The sequence below is a fragment of the Bos grunniens genome, chromosome 25, assembly GCF_055505025.1.
Source record: "Bos grunniens cultivar Pamir isolate PY7600 chromosome 25, Bosgru_T2T1.0, whole genome shotgun sequence".
Lineage (NCBI taxonomy): Eukaryota > Metazoa > Chordata > Mammalia > Artiodactyla > Bovidae > Bos > Bos grunniens.
The window spans coordinates 13484670-13504641 of NC_141189.1; the positions used below are offsets into that span (position 1 = coordinate 13484670).

Consider the following 19972-nt stretch of genomic DNA (forward strand, 5'->3'; position numbering starts at 1 on the left):
TCACCGAGCGTGTGAAAATTAGGTTCGAGCTTTACAGTTATATGATTATTTCTAACTAACCAATGGTAAGTCAAGTCAGAGGTTAAACCCCTACGCCAGGTTGCAGAGGGTTAGTAAGAAGCAGAGTCTTTAACTTCATTAATGTTGGGACTTCCCTGGTGGTCCAATGGTTGGTACCCTATGCTTCCACTACAAGGGACCCAGGTTTGATCCTTGTTTGGGGACCTAGGATCCCTTGTGCCACCCGATACAGCCCCCAAAAAGGAATGATGGCATCTCGAATATGAGCCGTCTCACAGTACCCTATTTGAAAAGCCCATGTCCCATCACTAATTAAACACTGAAATATCTATTCTTTATTTGAAACCAACTGTAGAATCCTTTTAATGGCCGGATAAAAGGATGGTTTTGCACATGAGCACACAATGGTTTGGAACCTGGGGTCACTGTTAACACTGGCCCTTTCCCGTGCACACAGGCGTCTGTTACCATCTCAGAGCCCAGTTTTCTTCCTTGTTTTTTTTCTGCTGCTGTCAGACCCTGATACAACAAGTTGGTCTGCAGCCCTGACCTCCCCTGAGCCTCGTTGTTATCTTGTAATCATTCTCAAAGTGTGGTCCCCAGACCAGCATCATCTGGGAACTTGTTAGAAATATATATCCTTGGGTTCCACCCAGACCTATGACATCAGAAGCTCTAGGGTGGGACCCAGCAATCTGCTTTAACCAGCCCCGACCCAGAGGCTGCTGCTCACTCAAGTTTGGAAACTCTTGAGCAAGAATCCTTCTGAGCACATGGAGCCTTAGCCTTGCCCTGTCTCACCTTTTCCTCCACATCATCCTCTCCTCATTTCTTTCCTGTCCAATCAGGTGGCACCACCATGCCCCCATCACTCAGTTCTTATCTCTCCATCATGTTGTGTTAACTTATCCAATCCCCCTCCAGCTTTAGCTGGTTTTGCCTTCTATTTCACATGCCCACCTGTTCCTCTCTGTCTTGACCTCCACATTCCTGGACAGCATGTCATTGGAGTGACTTGAATATGGTGGAGAAGATGGTCTAAGAGTGGAAGGGATGAGTTGTCTACTGGGAGAAATCAAGGCAGGCTTCTTGGGAGAGGTGGCACTGTATGTGGGTGGCTAGACTTCCTGCCCAGGCACAAGGGCATTCCTGGAGGACAACAGCAAGAGTGAGGACTTGGAAGGGGCAGAGCTCTGAAGCACATCTAGAAATCGTGAGAAGTCAGTCCCGTTTGGCATCAGCTTCTATGGCGTGTGCAAAAGTATCAGAGGCAGTAAATGGCTCTGGGTATATTTTATTGCTCATTTTAAATAGAAAGATGAGATGTGCCAACAGGTAATTCAATAGCTGCAAATGAAAAGAGATGGGATGGAGGCCGAGCTTTCTCATTATTCTTCCAAATAATGCAGAGGAATGGGATTTTCGCTTGACTCCCTTCCAAAGCCTGCGCTCTGTTCTAAGCAGGAAGATTAATGCCCTGGTTTCTGAGAGCCATCTTTTCCTTCTCGAATGTGGGAAACGATCCCTTCCTACATCTGCCTCGGAGAACACACCCTGGCAAGGGTGTCTGGCCATCTGCTTTCTCCTGAGCTGGCAGGGCTCCTCCTTGAACCCTGAGCCAGGTCCCTGCCTCTCTCCTGCTGCAGCCCTGAGGAGGCAGGCTCGCTGAGAGCAGGATTCTGCCCACTTTTACATTCAATTAGTTCCTGCCTGCCATCCCTAACCCATCCAATTACATGCCTTTTAAGAAATCAATTAAATAATCAATTAAAACAACGGAAATAGTCACACGCACAAAGAAGCTAGTGAAATGCATATTGAAACCAGGCCATCTCGGGTAGAAGTGACCTATTTGGGGAAAGACAGTTCAGCTCCTGCAGGAAAAAGAAAACCAGAGGCATTGGCCAGTGCCAGAGGGGAAACTGAAAACCACGAAACTGCAGGGCAGTGCAGGTTCTCTCAGGAGGGCCTGGCCTTGACTTAGACACTGTGGGTATAAAAGACAGGCCAGAATTGCTGGGGCAGAGGCCCTGGGTTCTCAGTTCTCGCCTCCGGCCTTTCAAGCCAGCCCAGGTGACACTGTGGTGACCCCACAGGGGCCAGGGCTTGAGCTGCAGGCCACGGGGCTCATTTAAAGCCACTTGATCCGTCTAGAGCCACCTCCCTGTGAGTTCCAGCCTGCCCAAAGCCCAGCCTTCAGCTAGGATGCTTTTGTTCATTGTGGTCTTGAGGTCTGAGCCAGTGGGGGTGCAGGTGAGCCTCAGGAGTGAGCTTTTTTTAAATTGTATTTATTTTATGTTTTGGCTGTAGTGGGTCTTCGTTGCTGCACTCGAGCTTTTTCTAATTGTGGTGAGCGGGGGCTACGCTTCGCTGGGTGCACGGGCTTCTCATTGTGGTGGCTTCTCTGGTGGCAGAGCACGGCTCTAAGGAGCCCGTGATACTAACTTTGGACCTGAGTTGATACTGCAGGGTCTACTAAAGGATGTTTCCAGTAGTTGCAGCTCCCCCAGGCTAGTTGCCCTGCCGCATGTGGGGTCTTCCTGGACCAGGGATGGAACCGGTGTCCCTTGTATTGCAGGGTGGATTCTTAACCACTGGACTACCAGGGAAGCCCAGGAGAGAGGTTTTTATTTCTACTTCTCTGTGTTTCAGGGCCGAACCAGTGCTCTCGCGGATCCAGGAGAACCGGAAGCGTGTGATCCTTCCCTCCATCGACAACATCAAGCAGGACACCTTCGAGGTGCAGCGGTATGAGAACTCGGCCCACGGGTACAGCTGGGAGCTATGGTGCATGTACATCAGCCCCCCGAAAGACTGGTGGGACGCCGGAGACCCTTCCCTCCCCATCAGGTCTGTGCCAAGTGCCTGTGCCCCGGAGGCCTTTGCGTCCCCAGATCCCAGGCCAGGGAGGGAGGGAGAGAGGCTGGGAGAGACCACCTGGGGATGGAGCCGCAGTGGGGAAAACAGCTGCTTGAGGATTTGGGATGTTTTCCCACTGAAGTTTTCTTGTTGAGAAAGGATGCTGCATTTTGCTTCTTTTTCACTAAAAATTTTCTGCCTCAGCTTATCAAACAGCAGTCCTGAAGGATGGCAGTCAATAGAAATGCTCACATTTTTTCATTCTTCCTCGTATTCTGTTGAACTGTGTTCAGGAGCTTTTAAGCATGGAGTTGAAAAGGTGTTAATTCCTGGGACTTTTCCATACTTGGATGCTTTACAATTGCCGTGATGTAGGAATACGTACACAAAGGACATTTTTTGTGTGGTACCTGCCCCCCTCCCCCAACGGGTAACCCAGGGCCTTTGGACAGCTTGGTAGGACTTTTGCCCCAAACCCCAGCCAGCTTCCCTTGGAGGCAAGGAGATAAGTCCTTTGTGGCGGACCAGTTGGGAAGGTGAAATATAAGGGACAGTGAATAAAGTTGGTAGATTCTGATGCCATATTCGTTTCCTGTGGCTGCTGTAATAAATGAACATGAATTTACTGGCTTAAAGCTGCAGTCCCCAGCCTTTTTGGCACCAGGGACCGGTTTTGTGGGAGACAGTTTTTCTACAGACCGGGAGTAGGGGAGATGGTTTCAGGATAATTGGAGCCCATTATACTTATTATGCACTTTGTTTCTATTATTATTACGTTGTGATATATAATGAAGTGGTATATATAATGAAGTGGCTCAGATGGTAGAGAATCTGCCTGCAATGCAGGAGACCGAGGTTAGATAACTGGGTCAGGAAGATCCCCTGGAGAAAGGAATGGCTATCCACTCCAGTATTCCTGCCTAGAGAATTCCATGGACAGAGAAGCCTGGTGGGCTACAGTCCATGGTGTTGCAAAGAGTCGGGCATGACTGAGAGGCTAATGCTTTCACTTTCATAAAATGAAATAATTGTACACCGTATACACTATTATTCACCATAATGCAGGATCAGATCATTAGGCTTTAGGTTCTTATAAGGAAGCGCACAACCTAGATCCTTCACACTCGTAGTTCACAGTAGAGTTCAAACTCCCATGAGAATCTGATGCCTCCTCTCATCTGATGGAAGGAAATGTGAGTGATGGGGAGCCGCTGTAAACACAGTGAAGCTTTGCTCGCTCGCCTGCCTGCAGCTCTCCTCCTGCTGTGCAGCCTGGTCCCTAACAGGCCACAGACCGGTACCGGTTCATGGCCCAAGGGTTGGGGACCCCTGGCTTAAAGCACAGAAATTTATTTTCTTACGTCCTAGAGGCACTGCACTAATCTGCAGTGAACCTTACAGAGCTCAACGCAAGGTGTCTGCAGGTGGGTTCTTCTGGAGACTGGAAGGGAGAATCCACTTCCTTGCCTTTTCCAGCTTCTAAAGGCTGTTCTCATTCCTTGGCTCATGGCTACTGCATCACTTTCTCCCCCTGCTTCCTTCATCACGTGGCTACCTTCTTCCCTTGACTTTCCTGACTTCCTCCCATAGGGGCCTTTGTGATGACAATTGGGATCAATGTGAATAACCCATAACAATCTCCCTCTTCTTGAGATCCTGTACTTAATCATATCTGTGAAGCCCTTTTTTCCATATAAGCTAACATAAGCAGGTTCCAGAGATGAGGATATGGATATTTTTTGGGAGGAAGGGAGCAGGGGGTATTGTTCAACCCACCACAAATGCTTTGATTTTCAAACAAGGTGTTACCTGAGTTATGGTTCAATATTTTTTATGAGTTCTATGTGAGAATCAAAACTTATTTAATATCTTCATGGTTCTATGTTCAAAGAGATGGAAGGGGCCATCTTATTGATTCTTTGCCCTTGTTTTTGGGCTGTGTTTATTGGTATAAAGGGGCAACTGTGGAACAGGAGTGAGGATTTTCTGCAAGGATCCATGAAGTTCTTTCTTAGTTTATAAAATTTTGATAAACCAGAGTAGAGTTTTGAAATGGACTGATCCCTGTTCAAACCAGTCAATCCTAAAGGAAATCAACCCTGAATATTCATTTGGAAGGACTAATGAAGCTGAAGCTCTAATGTTTTGGCCACCTGATGCGAAGAGATGACTCATTGGAAAAGACCCTGATGCTGGGAAAGATTGAATGCTGAAGAAGAGAGCGGCCGAGGGTGAGATGTTTAGATAGCACCATCGACTCAATGGATGTGAATTTGAACAAACTCCGGGAGAGACTGAAGGACAGGAAAACCTGGCATGCTGCAGTCCATGGGATCACAAAGAATCAGACACGACTTAGTGACTGAACAGCAACAACCCTTGTTCCATATTCTCTTATTTTCTAGCACAAATTGAAAGCTGACAGACTGCATTAGGGTAGAGCTACCGATGAGCCGATTTTATGTAACAGAGAAGGTAACCTTTGGGGCTAATAACTTGCTCAGCTGGGGCTGTCTCATAGCTCAGTTCCCATCCCAGCCTAGATGTTCAGTGGCTTCGTGTACTGTGGCAGGGCTGCACTCTCAGATTTCTGCAAATAATAATGTAGATTCATCACTAAGGTATTATTTGAAAACCAGAGCATAACTTTAAGGGATATTTGGTTGAGATATCCTTTCACACCCATCAGGATGGCTACCATAGTTTTTAAAAAGGTAAATAACAAGGGTTGGCAAGAATGTGGAGATGTTGAAATCCTTGAGTATTGCAGGTGGGGAGATTAAAAGGTGCAGTTGCTATGGAAAACAGTGTAACCATCCTTAAAAATTAAAAACAGAGTTATCATATGGTCCAGCAGTTCTGCTTATGGGAATATACCCCAAAAGAGTTGAAAGCAGGGTCTCAAAGGAATATTTGCACATTCGTGTTCATAGCAGTGTTGTTCACAATCAACAAAAGGTGGAAGTAACCTAAATGTCCATCAACAGATAATGGATAAACAAAATTATAATGAAATATTATTCAACCTTAAGAAAAAGAAAGAGGACTTCCCTGGTGGTACAGTGGATAGGGATCCGCCTGCCACCGCAGGGGACACGGGTTCGATCCTTGGTCTGGGACCATCCCACATGCTGAGGATCAACTAAAGCCCGTGCGCCACACCTACTGAACCTGCCCTCTAGAGCAGCAGCTACTGAAGCCCATATGCCCTGGAGCCCTTGCCTCTCAACGAGAGAGAGATCACCAAAATGAGACGCTCACGCACTGCAGCTAGAGAGTAGCCCCTGCCCACCACAACTAGAGAAAGCCCACGTGAGGCAGGGGAGATGCAATGCACCAAAAATCAGTCAATAAATAATTTAAAAAACAAAAGAAAGAAAGAAGGAAATTTTGACTCATGCTACAACATGGATGACCCTTGGGCACTATATGCTAAGTGAAATAAACCAGTCATGGAAAGACAGGTACTATATGAGTTCATTCCTATGAAGTACCTAGAATGGCCAAATTCAGAGAGCCAGCGGGTAGAGTGGTGGTTTCCAGGGGCTGGGGAGAATGGGAAAGTGGGTACTTGTTATTTAGTGGGTGCAGAGTTTCAGTTTTGCAAGATGAAATTAGTTCTGGAATCTGGTTGCACAGTCTGCAAATGTATTTAACGCTGCTGAACTGTACACACAAAAATGATTAAGAACAGTACATTTTGTTATGTGTATTGTAACAGGATTAAAATGGGACATGCCTAAAGACCCCAAGGCCTTCAGATCTTGAAGGGACAGGGTTCATGCGATGGATTCAAAGTCAGTTTCATATTTCTGGCCACGCACTGCTTCCTCCCTGACACACAGGGAGGCTGACCTCCAGCCGTGACAGATAAGGGAATGAAAGTGTGACAGTGGAAAAGAAATGGATGCAGTGCACTGCTTGGGGCTTCCCAGGTGGCTCGGTGGTAAAGAATCTGCCTGCCAATGCAGGAGATGCAGGAGACTCCACTTTGATCCCTGGGTTGAGAAGATCACCTTAAGGAAGAAATGGCAACCCATTCCCATATTTTTGCCAGGAAAATTCCATGAACAGAGGAGCCTGGTGAGCTACAGTCCATGGGATCACAAAAGAGTCGGACGTGACTGAGCTACTGAGTCCACATACACACACACACACACACACACACACACACACACACACAGTGCTTTATAATGCCCAGAACACACAACTATCCCTACATATGTGAGGCACTAGGAAAAAATTGATCTTCTATTTTACGTAACATTAAGATGACTAATATGCATTTAAGAAGACTCAAAAAATGGAGTCATGATCATGAGTCGTTAACATGACATGCATCTCTGATGTACACAATAGAATTGAATATTAATGATCTCTTTTTAATGTATCATAACTTATGAAATGCTTAATCTGTTAATAGTTGATGGAGATATTTAACTGAAGGAAGGACTTTTTATGGCCCTTCTGATGTTATTAAGCAGATACAATACTGTTTCTTAAATGTCAGGATGTGATGGTTTCCCATTCTCCTTGTGATTTCAGTATTTTAATAGTAATGGTTTTAATCTGGTAAAGGATGGGGTGAGGAGAACTTTTTCACCATCCAAATGGCATTAGATTGGATGAATCTTTAGCTACTGAGTCTTCCCGGTAGGCAATACAAATATAGGAGATGCTGCATTCAGGGGATGAATATTCTTTCCGTTTTACTCTTTTCTTTCTCTTTCTTCCTATGTATTTTTTCCTTCCTGTTTGGTAATCAGGGCCAAAAAACAAAACACACAAAAAAATACTGCTAGATATTCAACCTGTTTCTCCCAGTGGAAGACCCTTTCTTTATCATTCTTAATTCGTTACTAGTCTACATGCTTTATGAAGCCAGGACTGCAGCTTTCCTGTTGTAATTCCGGAGAATAATAAGTACTTAGCACTTCGCAGGGATGCTGAAACTATTTAGTGAATGAAAAAATGGATGAGTGACGGATCAACATCTTTTCTGGCTTCCGTATCTGGTTTCCAGGATTCACACATCTTTGTCCTAAATGGGAGGAGAGGGGCTACTTCCACACACAGGGTCCCCATCTGCCCCACCAGCCACCTTTCCCTTGCTTAGCACGAGTCAGGCACCAATGAGGGTGTTTCTCCACTGCCAGGATCGCTGACCACCAGGCTTGGGGTTAGATGGTAGGATACCACCCTCTCTCCTTGGAGAGGCGATTGAGGGTACAGCTCACTCCAGAGAATCTTTCCAGACATATTCCTCTCCCAGACTTCACTTACTCACTCTCATTTGTCAGCTAGCTGGTTTTTGATTATCTGCTTTGGACCTCTTTTTGCATGATTTCTTGAAATACAGCGTCTATTGCCCGAACATCCTCAGCCCCAATATGGACGTGGTGGTTTTGTCGCTCTTTCGACCCCATGGACTGTAGCCTGCCAGGCTCCTCTGTCCATGGGATTTCCTAGGCAAGAATACTGGAGTGGATTGCCATTTCCTTCGCCAGAGGATCTTCCCAACCCAGGGGTCGAACCGGGGTCTCCTGCATTGCGGGACGGACTCCTGACCTGCAAGTGGATTCTTTACCAACTGAGCTACGAGGGAAATACAACATGGGCATAATAGGTCCCATTTTAACACAGTACATACAGCTGAGGGCACGAAGCAAGGAGAGGAGGAGGGTCTGAGGACACAGAAAGGAGGGGTGGCGCTGATTGGGAAGGAAGAGGGAGTAGGGGGTGGAGTCAAGGACACGAAGAGTGGTTTGGTCTTGAAGAGCCAGAAGAGAAAGCTTATGCTGGGTGACCCACATTTTCCTTATGAATTGAGAGGAAATCATTGCTAAGAGTAAAAGGTAGATCTTGAATTAGGTGCCACAGAAAAAAATGACAAAAGTCTCTGAGATGGATGAGCCTAGAGCTTGTTATACCGAGTGAATTAGTCAAAAAAGAGAAAAAACAAATATTGTATATTAATGCGTATATGTGGAGCCAGAAGAAAATGGTACTGATGAAACTATTTGTAGAGCAGGAATTGAGACACAGACATAGGAGAACAGGCTTGTGGGCCTGGAGGGGGAAGGAAAGGGCTCGTGGACATATCAGGGGAAGGAAAGGGTGGGATGATCTGAGAGAGCGGCATTGAAACATACACACTACCACGTGTAAATGTTTAGCGCAGGGAGCTCAGCTCGGTGCTCTGCGATGGCCTGGAGGGGTGGGATGGGGAAGGTGGGTGGGAGGGAGGCTCAAGAGAGAAGGGATCAGTTTAGTTCAGTTCAGTCCGACTCTTTGCGACCCCATGAATCGCAGCACGCCAGGCCTCCCTGTCCATTGCCAACTCCCGGAGTTCACCCAGATTCACGTCCATCGTGTCAGTGATGCCATCCAGCCATCTCATCCTCTGTCGTCCCCTTCTCCTCCTGCCCCCAATCCCTCCCAGCATCAGAGTCTTTTCCAATGAGTCAGCTCTTCGCATGAGGTGGCCAAAGTACTGGAGTTTCAGCTTTAGCATCATTCCTTCCAAAGAAATCCCAGGGCTGATCTCCTTCAGAATGGACTGGTTGGATCTCCTTGCATCAAAGGGACTCTTAAGAGTCTTCTCCAACACCACAGTTCAAAAGCATCAATTCTTCGGTGCTCAGCCTTCTTCACAGTCCAACTCTCACATCCATACATGACCACTGGAAAAACCATAGCCTTGACTAGACAGACCTTTGTTGGCAAAGTGTATGTATATTAATAGCTGATTCACATAGTTGTATGGCAGAAACCAGCACAACATTGTAAAGCAATTATCTTCCTATTAAAAATTCATTAAAAAATAAAGATCTGGAATAATTGCCAAGAGGAATGGGAATGGGTGAGCTGACCAGGAACCCCCAAACTAACTGATGACTGCTTTGGGGGCCCAGAAATGTAAAATCAATAGATTTTCCATGACGGTTTCTTGACAAAAACCTGCTTAGAACTCTATTGTGCTTTAATGCCAAGTTAAATTGTATTATTCATAGCATTATGTCCATAGATGTGAAAAATAGTAGCAATGATAAGGAAGAGGGATATAATATCTTTAGCCTGAAGGCACCATGAATTCCTGGGCACCTGCCTTAGCTCAGCAGCCTTCAGATGTCTGTAGCTCACGACTTGGGAACCACTGATCTTCACAGTTCTTTTCAGCTGTATAATCTCATGACTTTGACCATGGGAGGGAAGGGTGTGTGGAGTTGTCAGAGGTGGGATGTTTCACAGCACGTTGCTTTCAGGGCATTGGCTGAAGCTGACTCATCAGGCATCTTCTGGGATATGCCAGTGGTGCCCGCCTGCTCTGTGTTAGGTGACCCTGTAATTAGTGACATTACTCATTAATAACTAATTCAAGCTGATGATTAACAATTAGCAATCCTTAATCCAACATATAATTTGATCATAAATTACAAGGTACAGGGACCATTAGAGCCTGTTAGACTCAGAGTTGAAAGGGCTGTCCTGGAAATGTATAGCTGCTGGAATCTCAAATTCTGTGTGCAAATGTATACAAAAGGAGAAGGTAATTTTTTTCCTGTAGAGGAAGAATGACTAGCTTACAGAGAGGAAATCTTCACGTGAAGAATCAGCTCTTCTTAGACTTGGAAATAATGCTGTCATTCCCGATAGCTCAGTTGGTAAAGAATCCGGTTGCAGTGCAGGAGACCCCGGTTCGATTCCTGGGTCGGGAAGATCCCCTGGAGAAGGGAAGGGCTCCCCACTCCAGTATCCTGGCCTGGAGAATTCCATGGACTGTATAGTCTGTGGGGTCGCAAAGAGTCAGACACGACTGAGTGACTTTCACTTTCACTTTCCTTTGCATCAGCAAATATATTTTAGGAACTGTGTGTTCAGCCTTGTGGTAGAAACTTCCAGGGCTGGGGGTTCATAATGATGGATTGCACGATCCTCTTAGGGGAGCTCCTGGGCTGGCTGGAGACACATGGCTCAAGTGTGCATAATCACACATTAGTGCAGGTAAACGCGGATTTGTCGAAGCGGGGAAGCTTTGTGAGTGCCGTGGTTTCAGGTGCCTGTGCACGTGCTCGTTTACTCAGTCATGTCTGACTCTTTGAGACCCCGTGGACTGTAGCCTGCCAGGCTCCTCTGATCATGGAATTTTCCAGGCAAGAATACTGGAGTGGATTGTCATTTCCTTCTTCAGAGAATCTTCTCAACCCAGGTATCCAACCCACATCCCCTAGGCAACCACTAATATACCTTTTATCTCTCCCAATTAGCTTTTTATTTATCCAACCCACATCTCTTGTGCCTCCTGCATTGGCAGGTGGGTTCTTTACCACTGAGCAACCTGGAGTGACTAGGAAAGCTTATAAAAACCATCAATAATGCTGGAATTTTCTATATGCCTGCATTTTTCTTTTGTTTTACACAATACAAATCCATGTACACCTCCTACTAGCCCTATGAGATAAGTATTCTTACCATTCTCATTTCACAGGTATGCCACTGAGGCGCAGGAGCAGCACTTTATTCAAGGTTGCACGTCCAGTAAGAGATGAATCTGAGATTTGGATATAGTGGGTTCAGAGTCTATGCCCTTCCACACTGTGCTCTTTCTTCTGGAAAGGGGGTGACTTGTTGAGTCTTATAAGCCGCAGGGGATTTTCCCTGGGAAAGTATATGGAAGATGACACAATTAGAGGTCAGCTTAGAAAATGAGTGTGTTTGAGGTCTCCATGACCACCCTTGGGTTTGACAATCCACTATAAGGATTCATACCACTCAGAAAAGCAATCATGCTCGTGGTTATGGATTATTTCAGTGAAAAAATACATATTAGAATCAGCCAAGCAAAAAGAGGCATATGGCTGAGTCCAGGAGAAACCAAGCATGAGCTTCTGGTTATCCTCTCCCTGTGGAGTTGCACAGGTAGTGCTTTAGTCTCCCAGAGGTGACATGTAACAACACATAAGGTATTGCCAACTGGGGAAGCTCACTGGAGCCTTGGTATTCCTGGTTTTTACTGGGAGTCAGTCCTGTAGGCATGGAGCACCCATGTGATTGAACTTGGCTACTCAGTCTCCACTCCTCCCCACCTCCCTCTGCAGAAGTTGAACTAATTACAGCATGACCCAGGGCCTCAAAGACACCCTTATTGGGCAGGCTATTCCAAGGGTTTAGTGGTTATCTTTAAGGAGCCTGGCAAGGGTCAGTTCTTCCTTTGGGATATGCAGAGTTTGGGCAACTCAAGTCCACTGAGTTCCTCTACTGACAGCACAGCAAGGATGTTGTGGGTGTTTAGGGTCGGGTGTGGAGACAAAGGTAGAGAATGTGTGTTTAAAAATGAAGGGGAAAATAAAGCAGAGGGAAGATGGAAGCCTGAGTAACTTGAAACAGGAGATCAAAAAGAGGAGTCTGGGCTCCATCCATTGATCCAATGAGCCAAAATGAATATGAATAAAAAGCTAATTGGGAGAGAGAAAAGGTATATTAGTGGTTGCCTAGGGGTGGGAGACGAGTGGTGGGAGAAATGACTGTTAATGAGAACAAACAGGGTTTGGGGGGGCTTGATAAAAATGTTCCAAAATTGATTTTGGTACTGATTGCAAAACTCTGTGCACATACTAGAATCTATTGAATTGTAGGCTTTACATAAATGGATCGTACAGAATGTGAATTCTACCTTAGGACCTGGTGGCCATCGACAGATAGCAGATGGCCAATCTTGCAACAAGATGAAGATAGTCAGATCTTAATTCTTGGCTCAGAGTCTTGTGTGGTGTCCCCTTTGGGGAGCAGGGGAAGTGGCAGGACAGGACAACACAGAGAACACAAGGAGATAAAACTGGGATCCAATTCCAGAGCAGTGAAGTTGTCATGGTTGACTTCCAAGCAGGGATTCAGAAGCCATGGCACATCCTGGGCAGAAGTTGAATATCTCACACAGACAGACCCACCATTACCATTGACCTACCTGGATGGTGTATATGAATACTGACAAAGTGCAGTGCACTGTGGGTAAAGGACTGGGTCTGAAGACCACAGTGCTCAGGACTTCAGTTTGAATCTAGGAAAGGAGAGTCAGAAAAAGAGTCTGGCACAGGGGCCAAGGGAAGCCTGTCACAATTCAGGAAGAGAAGAATCATGGTAGAAAAGCTAACCATCCTCCACCTTCTTTTCCTTCCCCCGACATTTTCCCAATAATAGGAATGCCTTGCTCGATTTTGCCACCAACAGGGCCTGTGTCATTAGGCAGGTCACTCACCATCTGCATAAATGAGCTTTTAATTTTCTTATCCATAAAACCTACCCAGCATTTGAAGGTATATTGTTCCTATAGTGGAAAATTTTCATAACAAAGCTCTTGGTCCCTCAGATGAAAAGCTCTAATTGTAAGCTCTCTGAGTTTATGGTGTGAGGTGTTGTAGATAATTAAATGTTTCGGTTAATAGAGTTCTACAGCAGAAGCAAGACATGGGAAAATTTACAGCTGAAAATCCTCTTCAGAATTCTACTTGCTTTCTTCAGGGGACAGTCCTAGAGGAGCCCTGTTGATAGAAAGTGTTGATTCAGTCAGTACTGGTCAGCTGTGAGGTTTCATGCCCCTCTCGCTTCTGATGTACAGTAAAGTGAATCGGTTATACACACACATATATCCACTCTTTTTTAGATTCTTTTCAGAGTATTCAGTAGAGCTCCCTGTGCTATACAGTAGGTCCTTATTAGTTATCTTTTTTGTATATAGTAGTCTGTATATAGTTGTGGGTGTTCAGGGTCTGGTGTGGAGACAAAGGCAGAGTAGTCCCAGCACCCCTCATCTTGTCCCCCCTTTGGCCCCTTTGGTAACCATAAGTTTATTTTCTACATCCGTGACTCTATTTCTGTTTGGTGAATAAGTTCATTTCTACCATTTTGTTAGATTCCACATGTAAGCAATATTATATACCTGTCTTTGACCTAATTCACTTAATATGATAATCTCTAGATCCAACCATATTGCTGTAAATGACATTATTTTATTCTTCTGATTAGTTGTACATTGTATATATGTATCACATTTTCTTTACCCATTCATCTGTCAATGGACATTTCAATTGTTTCTGTGTACTAGCTATTGTAAACAGTGCTGCAGTGAACATTGGGGTGTGCACCTTTTCAAATTATGTTTTCCTCCAGATATATGCCCAGGAGTGGGATTGCTGGATCATGTGGTAGCTCTATTTTTAGTCTTATAAGGAACCTCCATCCTGTTCTCCATAGTGGCTGCACCAATTTACATTCCCACCAGCAGTGTAAGAGGGTTCCCTTTTAAGGAGAGGCATTTTTAATGCCATGGGGATTTGCACAGAAAAATAAAGGACCCACATTTGCCAAGTGAGTCTCTTGAGGGAGGCTGTTCATTATAGAATGAACTACGCTTTTACAATGGTGAACACGGTGCTTTTGGGAAATTAATGGTATTTCTTGACATCAACTCTGTACCTTCAATGCCATCTGAATAATCAGTTTTTCTTTCTGCGTGACATACTGTTATCACTGCTAGACACTTTTCCTTTGGAAGCAAAATTCCTAGGCAGTGCCCTGGAGCAAGAGTGGAGCTTGCAGTGTGACTGTTCTCGGCATTGACAAGCATCATCTTGCCTCCATCAACCAAAGTGTGTTGTGACAGCTCACGGCAGCTACATAGGTGAATCTGAATAGTTGGGAAGGTTTTCCTCTTCACCCACATAGAGGTTCAGTGTGGTGGGCTGCCGAGAGCAGGTGAGTTTCACTTTGAAAAGTGAAAGTGTTCACTGCTCAGTCATGTCCGACTCTTTGCGACCCCACGTACTGTTGTAGCCTGCCAGGCTCCTTCGTCCATGGAATTTTCCAGGCAAGAATACTGGCGTGGGTTGCCATTTCCTTCTCCAGGGGATCTTTCTGACCCAGGGATTAAACCTGGGTCTCCCACATTGACTCTTTACCATCTGAGCCACCAGGGAAGCCAGATTTTTAAAAATGGAAGACGCTTTATCTCTGAGTTAAATGTCTTGTTCCTGAGTTATTCCTGGACACGAATAGGGGAGCAGCAGTACCATTAATTTTAGCAAATTGATCTGGTGGGGAAGCAACAGTAGGACTCAGGTTCCTCTTTGGTTGGAGCTGGATGGGTATCATTTCAGGTATGTCGGGAGAAGTAGGCTCCGGCTTCTAATTCTAATAGCTTTAGTCCCTCCTTTTTGATGATTCCAGACTGTATTGTCTTCTGGGTTCTTTTTCTTTCGTTTTACTTATTTATTTATTTGTTTTGGCTGCTCTGGGTCTTCGTTGCAGTGCTCGGGCATCTCGTTGCGGTGGCTTCTTTTGTTCCGGAGCAGAGCTTCAGAGCACGTGGCCTTCAGTAGTTGCACTGCAGGGGCTTAGCTGCCCTGCAGCGTGTGAGATCTTCCCAGACCAGGAACTGAACCTGTGTCCCCTGCATTGGCAGGCAGGTTCTTAACCACTGGCCCACCAAGGAAGTCCTTCTGGGCTATTTTATATTACTTCTTTCCCCTGCCCTTTCTTCTCGTTGCTTTTTTCCACTCCACCCTCAAAGCCCAAAAAGTAACTGGACGAGACTCTCAGAGTGAGTTCAGAGCACTTGGGGAGGGTTTCTGTCTTTCAAGACTGGTTAGTCCCTTTCAGGCCTTACCAGTTGGCACAGCCTTTATGTCCAAGGCTCCACTTGGAGCCTAGCCCTCATCCATTTTCACCCCTCTTTTCTGGAAATTCAGGAACACAGGACTCATTTCTCTTAGATGGGAGAGAAAGCAAATAGTTTCTTTCCAAGCTCAGGAAGTTCATCATAAGCACTGATGGCAGAGCCTGTAGTGACTTTTTCCCCCAAATAATGAACTGTCAGCAGCCCTGCGTACACAAATGACCATTTGCTATTACCTTCCTGGACACGGAGACATTCTTCATCCTGGGGACCCAGCACCGTTTTGAAAGCTGCAGGAGTTTTTACCCAGATGTTTTCAAAGTAGAGAGATTCAGGCTGACACTTTTGCAATCTCTCTCTGGAGTTTTAGGTCACAGTCTTCACTCTTTTTGCTGCCAACGTGGCTCTAAAAATAGCTTCTGCAACCAAGCACATGCGAAGTCAGGGGCAATGCATTTCATTTTCTCCGAGAACTCCAGGCTCCTGTGTCTTCAGCCACCCTGGTGGCATATCCTCATAGCAGCAGAGAGGCTGCGCCCAGCTTGCCTTGCTGTTTTGAACAATGTAACTACCAGTTCTGCAGGATGAAGCCCCTTCAAAGTCTTTTGAGAACAGGTGGTGTGGGAGGCCCAGGAAAGCTCACCCCGCCCAGGAGGCCCTTTATAGACTTGGTATGCTCAAGTCCGCATTTTGGAGTCTGACTTCTGTGCATGAAGTTCAATGGACCCCAGGTTCCTAAGAAGTTTAACTTAAAGAAAAAAGAGAGATGTTTCTTGAGTGTCTTTTATTAACACTGAATTTCTGACTGCAACATACATGGTAGCTGTGGGCAGTTTCCTAAACACAGCTGGCTGGGGGGTGAGCCAGTCCCATGCTCCAGCCATACCTGAAGTTTCAGGTGGAGGGAAGGGTTCTGAGAATGACTCCCAGCAGGTGACAGCTTTTCACTTTAGAGGTCAACCCCACCTCCTATCCTGATTCAGTTTATCTTAATTCAATAGTTTGGTGTCTATTTATTTATTCATCGATTCATTCATCATTCATGTAATCATTTATTTTGCCATTGCTCGGTAAAGGTTTCTAGGAAGTTGCTTTCATCTGTACTGAAAAACAAGCTGACAGTAACTCTTAATCCAGACAATTCCTTCTCCACATACAACCCCATCCCACCCGCTACAGGGCATCCCAACAGTGAGGTAGGTGATGATGAAGTAAAGGGAAGTAAAAAGGCAATGAGGCCAAAGAAAGGTGATGAACATGAACTTTTCCTCGCCATCTCTGGTATCCTCTCCTCAATTAAATGCTCTGATGTGGAGAGAAAAGATAAATTATCACTTCTGCCATTAGGTTGTTAGAAAATTTCCATAGTTTTAAATCTGTCTTGGACAGGGAAGAGCAGACTACGGAATCATTCATTCACTCTCCAGCAAATGCTGATTAAGCCCTTACTATATGCCAGGCTCAGCCAGTTCAGAAAGGGGCTAAGGACTGCTGCTGGGTTTGGGTTACTAGCAATAGTTCATTTCTTTGGAAATGCTCGGCCTCTTCAGGAAACGATGCTCATCTCAGATGGTTTCTGAGTGTGTGAGGACACATGGACTTATTTCCCCGAAATCAGTGAGCTCCCACTTTTTTGGCACCAGGGACCGATTTCATGGAAGACAATTTTTCCATGGACATAGGGCAGGGAAAGGTGGTAATGTGAGCCTTGGGAAGCAATGGGACACTGCTCACCTCCTGCTGTGCTGCTCAGTTCTGAACAGGCTGAGGACGACTGGTCCATGGCCTGGGCGTTGGGGACCCCTGCCCTAAATGGCTGAGCAGAAGCCTCAGGGTCTTTGTGTGTCTCTCTTTCCCTTGGACAGTGTCCTTAGCCCTCCTGACTATTGTCACTGGCAGATGTGTGCAGCTGGCCTAACTGTGATGAGGGCTTGTCTCCTTAGGCCCTCGTGGCCCATACTGGCTTCAGACACCTGAGCTTAGGTCACGTTCCCCCCCACCCCTCCTAGTCTCTGCTGCAGGCTCATCTCCTGGGAGGGGGACCCCCCGCTGCTCCTCTGGCTTTCACTCAGCCCCCTTCCCTCCATGGGAGCTGAGCCTCCTGTCACATGGCCACACCACACCATAATGGTCACGTGGATGAGATGGGTCCCCCATGGATATAAGGCCACCTGTGGGGCAGTCTCCTTTCGAGGTCTCCATGGAAAATGGGAGCAAAGCACCTCCCTCCCCTGACTTGTGTGCCAACCTCACTATCAGACACATTTCTACCTCTCTCTCTGGACCAAAACTGGGCACCTGTCCCCTCTCGCTACCTTCCTGTCCCTTGTCTCCTCCTTATGAGATCTTAGGTAGGAAAACTGTGGGCTTTTATTCTGAGCCCTTCTGAATTCTCCCCAGCACCAGTTCCAGTACTTGGCTTTAGTGGAGCAAGAGGGTTTTCTCTCAAATCGTAAGAGCTGTGGTCTGCTTCCTTGGAGCTCAGAGTGGAACATCACCTCCTGAAGGCTTTGCCTCTTGCAGAGCAAAGAGAAGGGCATTTCTGAAGGCGGGCTGTGCCCCAAGCCCTGCTTCACCCGGGTTTTGGAGGACAAGTGTGGACAGCAGTAAGGACCCATGTGTTTGATCAGCCCTGCCTCAGGCCCCCAGCTTGTTCTGTCTCTGGCTCCTCTGAGACCCTGCCATACCTTCTGGTCTGCACACCCAGCTCTGCCCTAGGTCCTGGGCCAGGACATCTGACATATGGGGGTCAAGGTGCAACTCCAGTGACTGCGCTGTGAGCTGAGAAGCCAGGTTCCCATCCTGAAGTGTGAGCCACTGAGCATCCTAGCCAGATCTCCCTCCTTCCACTTGCCACCGCTCCTCCCATTCTACTCCCTCTACGAGGCTCTAGGGTGGTGTCCCCACTTGACACGCTCCAGTCCACCAGCGAGTTCATAGACTCCTCTGACTTCCTGAGAGCTGGGGCCTTTCTCACTCTGGCCAGTCGGTCACTTGGGATACCAGCTGTGCAGTGAGCCCTAGGCTTCTGGAAGTGTCTGCAGTGCCTGCCTGCCTGCCTGCCCTGGAGTCACACCTCTGAATCCTGCTTTCTCTTGGCCTGGGGTGCCCCCTGCCCTAGCCCCAAGATGGCCCTTTGGATTCCTAGTTTCCCAAGGGATCACTGAGCTCTGGTTGTAAATTGCTGGGACCCTCAAATGCAGTGATTTTGCCTGAAGGGCTGAACTTTTTCAGACCACCTCTGTGCCTCTGTGGCTGATATGTAACTTTCCTTGACTCCAAATGGTTGCCTTGACTTTTCCAACCCCTGTCTAGGTGTATCTCCTTGTATATACATGCTTCTGAGTTGTGAAAGAGGGTGGTTTCATTGATTGAATTTTTATGTGACCAGGACATCCACATTCTCCTCTCCCAAAACCCTATAGTAGTTTCTTAAAAATAACTATGCATAGAAGAGGGGAAAAAAAGCCTTAAATCTTGTTATCTCTGAAAAACTGGAATATTGGCTTGAAGAAACTCGAAATTGCAGAGACTTCAAATCCTAAAGAATATAAGGAAGGAGGAGCTGAGGCTGACAGCCATGAAATTAGAGCTCTGTAATTTGTCTATAGGCTTTCAGGGGTGAAAAAATAAGAATAATTTTCTGCCCTGCTTCTAATCCAGATGTTGTCTTCCAGCCCAGCAGAGAAGAACAAGGGCAGTGACGAGGAGACTAGAGAATTTTAAAATCACATTGTAAAAATACCTTTTTTATTAAGTATTCATGGTAAAATGTATTATGTATGCATTGTAAGTTTAATATTCATTGAAAAAATTTAAAAATAAAAAGGAAGATTAGATAATCACTCATAATCACACCACCCAGTGATAACCACTATTAATATTTCATTAGTTTCTTACATGTTTTAAATTATTTTGTAGTTTTATAAAGGTTATAGATGGATGTGTTTAAAAAGTCAAACATATCTTCTACAAGGCTTTGCTCATTCTTTAGGGGCATCACTCTCCACTCTTGCAAATGATCCTTTTGTTTACTTCTCCGTCACCATACTTACAGTTCTACTTCTTGTTTTTTGAGGTGTAAGTGTGATTTCTTAACTTCCTACTATGAAAGATGATGTAGTAACTCTTTGTCATTCACTCACACCCATTTGCATTTATACATCCTCTCATTCTTTCCCCCATCCTCCATTATAATTGTATTGTAATTTTGTTCAGATCATTTATTTTTTTTTAAGACATTATTATCTTTTTAAAAAAATTTTTGGACATGCCCTGTGGCATGCAGGATCTTAGTTCCCCAGCCAGGGGTGGGACCCACATCCCCTGCAGTGGAAGTGTGGAGTCTTAAATACTGGGCCACCAGAGAAGTTCCTAGATCATTTTTAATATTTACATTATTATAATTACTTGCAGCTTATT

At 45.8% G+C, this 19972-nt stretch overlaps 1 protein-coding gene across 1 annotated transcript in view; it reads left to right on the top strand.

The window, feature by feature from the left end:
* GALNT17 (polypeptide N-acetylgalactosaminyltransferase 17) overlaps positions 1-19972 on the top strand; it is a 428470-nt gene that overhangs the window by 235610 nt on the left and 172888 nt on the right. The window contains exon 5 of the mRNA XM_086376802.1: positions 2674-2871. Coding sequence (XP_086232928.1) covers positions 2674-2871 — 198 coding nt within the window. The remainder of the gene's footprint in view (positions 1-2673; positions 2872-19972) is intronic.